Here is an 11,761-nt window from a genome sequence, read left to right on the forward strand (position 1 = left end):
TATGCAGCCCGTCAGTGGGAGCTACCCAGCACATTAGGTGGATGGTCTGAAAGGGAATAAAAGAAAACAGCAGGGGGCGCCACAATAGCAATATCTCGATACAGAACATTCCACTTAGGGAGCAGGAGAGGGGGTGAAATATATTGTATCGTTCATTACACAAAATTTTTACATAAAGAAAACTAGAGGCCTTGAACCCAGGTGTCTGCCGGTCTCCAGATTCTCCCCCAAAAACAGTCAAAGGAGACAATGATGTAGAATGCTGGATTTCAGTATGCGGCGGTCTCATTTTCAGATGACAACCACGTCTCTTGCAGCATACGCGCCTCTACCCAATACAACACCGAGCACACATGTATATAAGGGAAGGGTCGGAGAAATCGCTGCTGAACAAACAAACATTTGGCACTTAAGCCTTCAGTCCAAGGCAAAAGTCAACATGTGATGGGTTAGAAGGAGTAACGTTACCTGGTTTAATACACCATTTTAGGGTACTTCAGTCATCTTATGGTCATTGATTATCAGTTATCCAAATGGCAAGTGCTGATCAAGTGACCATTGTGTGAAGAGACACGGTGTTGGGACTGTAAATCTACAGGTTGGTGCAAAAAAAGGGCAACAGCTAACATTAGCCCTTATGGTCCATCACCCCGAACTTAGGGGGCTTTATTCAGAGAGAAAGTCTCATCTCCAAACCATCTATCCCCCCTCTATAAAACATCTCCCACTAGGTCAACCGAGGTGAGATACCAAACTTGACACGGTGACCCTTGTTCAGACCTGGTCATTACGGTCACGGACTAGGATTCTTTGGTTGTTTTTTTTTTTAGTCTAATGATATTGACATGACAGGCAAGCAGGTACTACATTAGTCAAAACCATCAGAATATACAAGTCTTCCTTCACTATCAGAATATCTTTTAGGTCTCATCGAGGTCTAAATTAATGAATATATATGCAGAATTTCAGTGTAGAAATCAAAGAATAAAAGAAGCATAGGACACATGGTAGTGCCATAAACCCAAGTAGCCCAGATGCTAATCACTGCTTCCTGAGGAGACCATCCTCAGCACAACTTTGTAAGGAAGCTGCAGTAGGCTCAATGCCAGAAGGTAGCTGCACACGCATGCAAAGCACAAAACGTCTAGACTGCATAAACATCATGCACTTTTTTTGCTCCACGTCAAAGTGTACCCACTGACTCCCAAGCTCCGGCTGGTACAGGTCCATTCTGGGGACGGTGGTTGCAGGAGCCTGGAGCACGGCGTGTGCATGGATACATACAACCCAGGGACTGAATCATATGACTGCTTGGGTGACTGAAGGTTTACTCTAAAAATAGCTCTCTTGGGCAAACGTCCAAAGCAAAAATGACGTCCGGGTAACGTTACCAGCATGTAACAGGGCAAGGAAAAACAAACAAAAACAGGATCTCTGGGCTCGGCCAACCAGTTTTATTTTGTGTCACTGTCCTTTATAATTATGCCTGGTGCCAGGAGAGATCAAACATTGGACATTTAGCTACATGTATTACTATAAAAACTTCCTGCATTAAAGCCACAGATCTCCAGTCTATCTAGAAATCACTGTAGAGGTTAAATACCCCCTTCCCTGCCACAGCTTGTGTAGGCATCATGCCCAGGTGTTTGCCAGGTTGCCCCAGGTTAAAATCCTAAAACAAGGTGGCTCCAAAAGAAAAGGAGATAAGTGGGCCGAGAAACCAAGAGGGCCATGCACCAACATCTAGATCAAACTTCTATAGCTTAATTATAAATCATTTTCAGACACCCCTAGGTCACAATAACAGAATCACCAAGCGCTTTCAGGCAGGTAGAAAATGTGGAACAAGTGTTTGTAGGAATGCCAAGGAAAAGCACAAAAAACACAGACACCCAGGTCAGCAAGTCATGGAGGAAACACTTTTGTAAAACACAATGCCAAGAAGGAAATATAGCAGCAATGGTTGCAAGGCAATTAGCAATCAATTTGGGAGTCCCAACATTCTACTTTGTCAACTGTCTTTAAAAGGTTTTTCCATCTTCCCAGGAAATTAACCAAAAAAAAAAAAAAAGTCAAATCATATATATACAATGCTCAGAAAAACTGCAAAAACCCAAGAACTACAAGCTCAGACTCTAAAGGCCTCAGAGTGTTAACAACAGGGCTATGGAGTCGGTAAGCCAAACCTCCGACTCAAGACTCAGACTCCCTCATACACTGCTCATGTTTAAGTGATAAATTTACTGTAGCACAGATTCATCTCAGCTAAAAGTCTAGACCCTTAGATCAGGAATAAGACATTTCATAACTTTCCCAAATTCTTATGAAAAAAAATATGCATTGAACTACTGTACCCAATTTATTATATATTTTAGGAGTTGGAGTCGGTCCATTTTATACAGACTCCACAGCCCTGAATAACCGTACAATTAGAAAGACTGAACAAGTATGGCTTATTTGGAAGGGTTGCCAGGAGAAAGCCCTTTTCTAAAAAGAACATCACGGCTAAAGTTTGCAAAGTTACATCGGAATAAACTGCAAAACTACTGAAACAATCAATGGCCACGATTCATTAAGCCCAACATTGTTCATGCGGACATCTCTTAATGAATCAGGAGCGCCGGATAAGTGGCATACGCCTCGACAAAAATCTTACTCCAGACAGGGACTAGAGTAAGATTTGTGGCTCAAAAATGCCACCGCTCGTCATGAATTTGGTGAGCAGGGGTTTCCACACCCCCATCACAACTCTTCCCCGTTTGTCAGAGCTGGGGGAAAATGACAAAGTCTTAAAATAACTTTGCGATCGGTTAAAATCTTCTGACTTTCTAAAGCTTTTACGCCTTAATTCTGGTGTAAAAGCTTTGACAAATCGAGCATAATGCATTTTGGACAAACAAGACCAGAGTGTAGAGGGTTGTCAAAAACCAAACCCAGCCTATCAGTACAAACCTTTTACCAAAAATTTAGTACAGTGGTGCAGGAGTGAGGATTTGGGTTAGTTTTGCAGGCAGAGAGTAAACCATAACCTCTATATATCGAGCTGTTCTAGTGTCAAATGGGAGGACATATATCCAAAGCCAGTTTGTCTGAAACTGGGTCATGCAACAGGACAATGAGCCAAAGCACCCTGCTTTACAGGGACAGGAAGCAATAATGTCCCCTTCTTCAGTCACATGCCCACTGATGCTTGCAATTGGCTACAACAGTCAGGTGAATGTACTAAGAAATCAGCTTTCCTTTACAAATCTGAACCATGAGTGACTGCTTGTGTGCACAGTTACTTGGACAGAGGATAGTTTCCTGTACAGGCCAATAGAAAGCATAAGGATTTCTGAAAGATACCATGGAATTGGTAGGGAGCAGGAAAGAGACAAATGGAGGAAGGATAGAGCAACAGCTACATTGTCAGATATTTGACACAAACTGTATTTAGTAAAAACAGCACTGATCGTTTATAAGAGTAAAAAGTCTACTAAACCTTGTCCACACGGAGAAAGTCACTTAAACCACATAGTGATCCTGAGTGTAATAAGCCTTAATAAGTCCAGAGCTGCAATCACAATTCTGCGGCCAACTGGGAGTTCGTTTTTTCATGCCTTTAGAGTTAAAAGGTTAATCTGGCTAAGCTGACTGCCACATCCTATGGTAATGAGCAAGATCGGTGCATGGTAACTGCCGCTCGAGCACAGACCGGGCAGATTGGTGACTGGAGCGGAGCCTTATAAAAGTGAGCGTGGCCCACCTCTTTAAAGACTAACAAAGACAGGGAGAGAGGATCAGAGCGTGTATCTGGATATTGGTGGAGCACTGCTCTACTAATAATGTACAATAACCGAATAGTTTATACTTTTTAATGCTGCCATTATTAGTAAGCACTTACTTCATCAGAAGCTGAAAGCAGACACTGGACTGCTGCCTGTTTCTTCATTTCTTCCATGGAGAGATCTGAACTCTTTTTCTTGCCTTTCCCCCACTTCTTGCAAGCTCCCTTTTCCCAGCCCGCAAAGATGTCATTTTCCTGCAATTTGGGAAGAACAAAAACATAAATAAAATAGAGCTTGTACATGTGACCCTTACCCCAATACACATCACCTTTTAAAATAGACAGCCTATATCTCACTGTGCCCCCATTACACACAGGTTACCCAATTACATATTTAGGTCCACATACACCAATACCAGATCTGTGCAGTAAAATCATACATGTAGCACCTATCCTAAGGTTAAGGAGTGTTTTTTTTAATACTTTGAGGCTGCAAAAAAAAAAAAAAAACTTTATTGGAAAATGCTTAAGAAAATTCTCTTTGCGGAGTTTCCCTTTAGCATTTTTATTAGATAGTGCCCATTTTGGAGCAGAATCAAACCCCCCTAGAAGTTTAAAAAAAACAAGACTGCCAACTACTGTGATACTGCATAGAATATAACTTTTGGCAGCACATTTCCCGGTTAAACAGAACCATGTGCTGCAGAGTACTAGATTTTACAGTCGGCGTGCACAATCTAATCGCCCGATGATTGCCGGCACATATACAGAAGTCGATAAGTCACAATTATCCCCTGGGCTAAATACTGGGAAAAGTAAAGACAAGAGAAACAATACAGAAAGTGTATGAAATCTGCAGTTATACCTGATCTTGAAGGTCGTAGTCATAGCTGTCATGCAGCAGAAGACTCAAGACATATCTAGTGTATATCATGGCATCAATACCACATTTCTCCAGCTCTTGCCCCAGCCAGGTCTGGACTGGGTCTAGAGCACGAAGCATCGACATTTCAAAGACAGAAATGGGGCCAGGAAACGAGCTCAAGGTGCCTTCTGATGGTAAACCATCCACAACTGTACAGATAGGGCGCATGAATCTAGGTAGTTGGCATCCCTAGGACATGAAGCATTTTTTGGTAGGATGTTGCTTTAGAAGGTGGAAGGGATCTTCATTTTAGGAATCTGGCGAAACACTTCAATTCCAGGAAGATCTTTTATCATTGCTGACATTTAGTCTTCAATTTTAGTCTTGGAGAGAGAGAGACTTCTTATTCTTCAGGCATTACTGAAGACATCTTACAAGGATTCACATTGACAAAAGGATTACCTCTACGGTAGAACCTGGAAAACAGAATTGGCAGAATTAAAAAAGGCAAACAAACTCCCCTTGAGAAAGCACTTCTGGTGTGTGCAAAACGCGCGTCGGGGCAGCTTGTGGTGGTTTCCCATTATGAGCAAGTCTGATAGAGATATCAATCATGCTCAAATTTATGGTCTAAATTGAGATGAGCTCATTACCAGCAATAGTGCTAGCAGCCATTACCCCATATGAACAGGACTTTAAATATTTTGATGCAATGAATGTATATTGACTGTTTTTCTACCACTACCTTCAATTATTTGGACAATCCTCTTTGCACAAAACTCTGTCTGTGTGCCTTTATGTATGTGTGGCACTTCATGGTTTTAACAGAATATGAATAAAATTGATTATTTTTTAGTACTATAGCCTTGTCAGTGGCTTTTTCTGGGTGCTTTGTACCCAGAGCCCAGATGTATGTATATGATATATATATATCTATCTATCTCTAATTAATTTATGGGGAAACTGATTTTATCATGACTCAAGCCAGATTGGACATTATATGCATTTTTATGATTAGAATTTCAATGTACACACTACTCCAATACATCAGTAATGTTATGCGCTTCCACAACACTGATATCCGCAGAGGACAGGTGATGAATGATTGCCGGGTTCCACCGATAACTAAAACAAGGTCCCAAGCATCCCTCTCCTCCTCAGTGTAAAGCTGCAAAGCCGGGAACACCGAAGGCAAGTGGCAAAAGAAGGCCCATTACACGCTTTCCCCATAAAACCAGGCCTTTATTTCTGGAGCCACACAAATGCTGCAAGTACCTATGCAATAATCTAGAAGATCACACAAAAACAATGCCCCCCGGGCTATAAAACAGGTTGTGGATTAGGACTATTGAAAGACAATTAAAGTCAATGGGTTGAACAGATGTTCAAGGATCTTATGAGTTTCCCATCAGGATGATATCTGGTGCTATAGGGGAAGAAACTCCCTCCAGCCAGGTGAGGAACGTCACTATTGCCAAACAACAACAATCATTATTGGTCAATGCAAATGGGCCATAAAGTGATTTCCTAACAGCAAAGTATTGGGATAGGCTAAAACTTACTGACCATTGGGGCAACCCCACTGTACAGGTGGAAAAGTACACAGCCCTCAGCACCTTTATCCAGGATCCCATTAGTTCCAGAAGATCATGACTGGCACCATTAACTAGTTATTCACAATCATAATGGCTAAAATTTCAAATTAACATTAAAATCCCTCCGTTCTTTAGAACAGAGAAAAGTTTACAGTGTTGTCTAGGTTGCCAGCCACCTCTGCAATTAAGAGGTGGACAGTCAGCCAGGTAAAGAGTGCAGAACTTACAAGTCCTTTGCTCCACAGCATGCACGTGGTGTACTGTAGCTGTATTCATCTGTGCCCAACTGATGCTGCCTCGTACGGTAGTATCAAGTTACCAATCAGAAGCAGTGTCCTCAGTAATGTGAACCTGCCAGAATTTAGGCACCTAAACTCCCACCATTGCCTTTGTGTGAACATATAAATGGCTGCCAACACAAGTCTCCTTGTGTACAATCAGTACTAGAAGAGATGTGCTTTGCATGCAAATTAGTTTCCTGGAGTCATTGGGATGGAGCCACTCAGGTGAAAAGCCACAGCAACCGTTCCCTTTAACACCCATTTTGGCTTGATTGACATCCCCTCGACACAGATACATCATGAGCTGTTCTGGAGTCTCAACAGGCTGGTGGCTTCCTGTACAGGTGAACTCCACTGAGTCGGGGCAAGCACATGAGAAGACATGGCACATGCCTGGGATTCGGATCGGCCAGTGACAATGTATGCCCGAGGGCAATCAATCAATGGATGTTACTCGGGATTAGCCACCATGACTCCAACGGAAACATTTTCCATACAGCCCACAGTACATCTCATCAAGAACAGCAGATAAAAGGATGACCTTCCGGATGATTTTCTCCAAGTTTGAATCATCTATATGATGTACTTGTTGGTGTGCAGCCTCTGGCTATAAAGTAAGAGTATACTGGGAAACAGTCAGCTGACGCTATACGAGGGTATGGGCCAAGCTAAAGAAAGCTTACACGTAATTATAGATGTAAAAATAGCACAAGTAACCTGTATGTGGGTCACAATGAGATCTGCCTGCCAGAAAATAGGATCCGCACTCAACGGCATCCAGTTCCTTGTGAAGTAAATATATTCCATTATTAGTGAAAATAACATGCAAATAATACTATCGGGATCGATTTAAACGTGTCTAAGTGAAATCTCTGCCACTGCACTGCAACTTGTGAATGACCTCTACTCCGAGCGGCAGGATAAATCAATATATAAAGCTAATTAAACCCCACAGGACTAAAAATAGACCGACCATCAAGTCATGATATATATATTTGTTTGGAAAGAAACAATAAATGTATCAATTACTAACAAGTTTCCAGTTTTTTTGCCACACGGATGGAAACTTATTAGCAGGAACAAGGCTAGAATAACCGATGTAGCAGATGTCTCGCAGTGACTTGTGTCAGCCTGTAGGAGGAGCTGCATTTTATCATCAGAGGTAACATAGCAACCAATCCCCACAATCACACACAGCAGCTGCTATCTACTAGTATCCCCCATAGAGAGCAGTCATACACTACATTTTTTTTTAAATGCCATAATGCATGAAATTATGGATTTTCTACAACATTTTGACAGGATTAAACACACACAAAAAAGTGGCTCTAAATCCCTGTCCCTAAAAGAGCAGAGGTAGGTGGACGCGCTTGACGTCCGCCCCAAAGAGTAGATGTAGGTGCACCTCCACATCCACTCCAAAAAGCAGTGGTGTACGCACTTGCCATCCACCCCATTCATGGTCTATAAAACTGCCAGAAATAGCAGTTCTATGTTCTATACTCTACACAGAGGTGTGAATTTAGCCATACTGTACATTCACGACTTGTCAATTTACACGTCTCATTCTCCACTGAGTGTGCAGGTAATTTCTTAAAAATCCCAACACAGCACGGCTACAGTAACACAGGTTATCCAGATAGAAAGTCTGCTATATAAACCCCAGAAGAATGTCCCTTACAGGGGTTATCCGGCCACTATCAGATCGTCCGAAGCACCTCCACCGATCAGCTGTAATCAGCTTTGGCCATGTCCACGGTGTAGTATCCAAGAACTGCATCTCAGCTCCTATTCAATTGAATGGGAGCCAAGCCGTGAACAGCACCTCACTGTGCCAGCGCCATCCACTGTTTACATTTGGTTAGTGCAAGAGCTATTTGGAGGGGTTCTGACACCTTGAGCCTCCACTAATCTGATAGGATAGCCCCTTTAATACTGCCATGTGGCTGGGATTGTTCGGCCTGTTTCACACCATGTTTTTGTCAGTCTTAACAGTCGCAGGTGTTTACAGATGCGTGGTAAAACTGATGCATTTTATTGCAAATAGTTTTTTCCCTCCTCTAATATGATGTGGGGGGGGGGGGGTGTTAGAAGATAATGTGACTTGTTTTCTGGGAGAAGTCATCCATTATCCATAAACTGCAAGGATATGAAAGAGCACATCGCACTTGTGAATACAGTAAAAGAAAACAGATCGAGACTGATAAGTGTGCAAACATGTCGAATATCAATTTGGTCTTTTTTTCTATTAAAATTCTATGCAAAAACAAACCTTTCCATTTAAATAAGTATCGTTTTGTAATTAAAAAAAAAAAAAGAGAAATTTCAAGTATATCAAAAAATGTAGTGTAAAACAGGTCTTGTATGTACAGAAGCCTCAGGAGAAGCCCCTTGTGATGTAGGCTGTGAGGTGTTAGCATAGGGTCTATATACATAGTAAATGTAATTATCATGGAGGTGCAAGATCCTCCACATAGGAATGTATATGACCTCCTTAGTGATTCCCAAACCTAATCAAGGGCCAATTGGTTCACTTCAGGGGGTCCTAAAGGTGGGCATATAAATGTTAAGTAATGTAATCCAATCTCAAGGATTAGAGAGAGACAGGAGGAACAACCAATGCTTAAGGGGGCTGCAGAACAAGTCACCCAGGAATATCCACTGAGTGATAGCTGGGGTTCCCCACCACAAGGCACACAATGCCGCTCGCCAGGCAGTATTTTGGAGGGGATACATGCTCCCTATACTGAGCACATGATCCAGGAAGGGCAATAAGGATCAATATTTTAGAAGACAAACATGAGAACAAAAGTGATTCTAATCTACGCTCCCATAATCCATATTATATGTATATTACACTATTCTGGCACCATGTGATGAGTCTACAGAGGTAGCAGAGCTGAAATCCTCACAGCCCTCTCCAAAAGCTGCAGTCACATCTCCCAAGTACAGATTTATCTGAAGTCCTATGTAAAACCACAACGAGTGACGTGAAAGATACTCGGCTCTGCTACATCTGCCAGGAGTAGTAGTATGATGGGTTATCAGTCCCTCTCCTGTACCTCTTCCCCCCAGCAGCTCACCTCACGTGAACTCAACATGCTACACACAAAATGTCTGATGGCAATGCCGCCCCTCCTCCTGTACACCAGGGACTGGAGAGAGAGGGAGCAGCCAGCGGTTGGGCGGGGGTGGTGATGACCGGCAGGAGGAGGAACAGGAGGAGGAGGAGAGAAGCAGCTCACAGATGACATGCAGGAGGAGGTGGAGTGTCTCCTATGATGAGATGAAGATCCCAGTTCACACTGTCAGATTGCATCAGCCCCTTGCCCTTATGGGGGGAGGTGACACCATCAGTGAATTCATGCAAAGCAACCCCCCCCCCCTCCCAGCCTCAACCTGACCAGCCACAAACAATGTATTTACACCAGTGGGGAAGAGGACATGTCCCTCATTAACCCTTCAAGGGGCAGGTGCACAGGCAACAAAAGGTGACTCACTAATAATCAGGACTCTATGCAGCAAACATTCATACATCTATCTCTCATCTGCAGACATTAACCCCCTCATTGCCTGACAGGGTCACTGTGACACTAGTGGGCAACAGCAAGTCCCCCACAGGTGATACATCTATGTACCTATATACCGTTCATTGAACCCCCATTGGCACCCTCCATGGGAGGGGATACATATATGTACCTATATACCATTCATTGTACCCCCGAAACCCTACATGGGGGGGGATACATCTATGTACCTATATACCATTCATTGTATACATAGAGTTAAAGGGGCTCTTTATACAGCCAGAAGGCCGATTCACTATACAACAAAAGCTTACTTTCGCTTTCCTTATGAGGTCTGCTTGCGGTCAGTGAATGGAGCCAATCCTGACTACACCTATGGATCATATGCAGAATAAAGGGGGGCCAGATGAGGTTTGGGGAAGGGGAGACCAGCCCCTGAGTAGTAACACATCAGGCTGTGCATGTTCTCATTTACTGACAGCAGAGGAGCCTTATAATGCAATGATCAGGTCTTCTTTATATAAAGATGTACAGATAAGATAGTCACTATACGCCATAGCTAGGTATGGACAGACGTAACCAATGGCAACCAGCCTGTTTACAGCTATGAGGGACAGAGTCCATGTCACCAGAAATGTCTCCACTTCCCTCACCACTATGGGGACTCAGCAATGGGAGCAATCCCCCTGGGTGGGGGAGGGGACACAATCTTGGACATGTGCCAGCAGCGCCATAGACCCAATAACATTGCCCCCACTAATCACTTCATACCTGCAGGACCCAATAAGGGCACTTTTTTTTTTTTTTTTTTTTACAAAGGGTTCACATGTGAGCCTGCCCCTTTAAATATCCATATAGAGTCTATTCATAATAATATTGCCCGCCCCCCCCCAATCACCGGCACAAGAGGGGCCACCAGCTCCCCCTCCTGAACACTGATTGCCCCGCTATAACGCTACGTGCAGGGCCCCAGCTACCTCCCCTTTAAGAGTGATGGCCGATCATTAACGCAGCCGGATCGGCAGACAGCCAGGCACCGGACGCGGCACTGCACATGGGGGAAGGTGACAGGTCACATAGTACAGGCAGAATCCCTGACACCGCCATAAACAGGCGACGAGCCGGTACCGGGAGCCATGTTGTGCAGGCCCCAGAGAAAGAGGAACTAGCGACACATCCCGTGACAGACAGCGGAGGCGGCTTACCTGGCAATTATCGGCCGTGGTGACACGAAGTGTCCCGTGAGATAATGGAGGAAGGGAAGGAAGGTCTGCCCCGTCCTCCCCGGTACAGCAACCTCCACTGCTATGCAGCCGCTCCGGGAGTGACGGAGAACACCACCTCCGAAGACACGCCCACTTTCGCCGCCCTGACGTCACTCGGCGTCTCACGACTGGGCAGCCGTTCCCGCGCTTGCGCGCTGCGAGCACTAAAGAGGCGGGAGTTGGTGGCTCCTCTTATCCAACAGCTCGTACAGTCTCTCTCACAAACCATTGTGTCTGCCCTGCTGGGCGGAGATGCTGATAAGTGGTCTAACAAAGGGTCAAGGACTGCAAATGTCATAAAATCATCAAAAAAAAAGGAAAACACCAAAAATACCACATCGTGAATAAAAAATTCCACACATCATTGGTCTCGCTGTATCAATAACAACCCGAACTTATAAAATCACATCATCGCATGCAGCAAAAAAACAATTACTAAATATATATTTTTATATATATATA

The 11,761-nt window shown here is 43.7% G+C and overlaps 1 protein-coding gene across 6 annotated transcripts in view; it reads right to left on the minus strand.

The window, feature by feature from the left end:
* The window catches only part of KIAA0232 (KIAA0232 ortholog), a 29,919-nt gene extending 18,520 nt beyond the window's left edge, over positions 1-11,399 (minus strand). For 5 of the 6 annotated variants that reach the window (XM_073648000.1, XM_073648009.1, XM_073647991.1 and 2 more), the window contains exons 1-3: positions 11,240-11,399; positions 4,632-5,107; positions 3,884-4,021 (exon numbers count right to left, since the gene is read on the minus strand). In XM_073648000.1, the coding sequence (XP_073504101.1) occupies positions 3,884-4,021; positions 4,632-4,859 (366 nt within the window). In that variant the 5' untranslated portion in view covers positions 4,860-5,107; positions 11,240-11,399. Of the gene's footprint in view, positions 1-1,198; positions 1,296-3,883; positions 4,022-4,631; positions 5,108-11,239 lie in introns of those variants that run through there. The other variant, XM_073648036.1, reaches the window with a different exon arrangement.
* Positions 11,400-11,761: the final 362 nt, after the last annotated feature.

Source organism: Phyllobates terribilis, unplaced genomic scaffold (assembly GCF_046119375.1).
Source record: "Phyllobates terribilis strain yellow unplaced genomic scaffold, ASM4611937v1 Scaffold_1__5_contigs__length_1240528914, whole genome shotgun sequence".
In the NCBI taxonomy this organism is placed as follows: Eukaryota; Metazoa; Chordata; class Amphibia; order Anura; family Dendrobatidae; genus Phyllobates; species Phyllobates terribilis.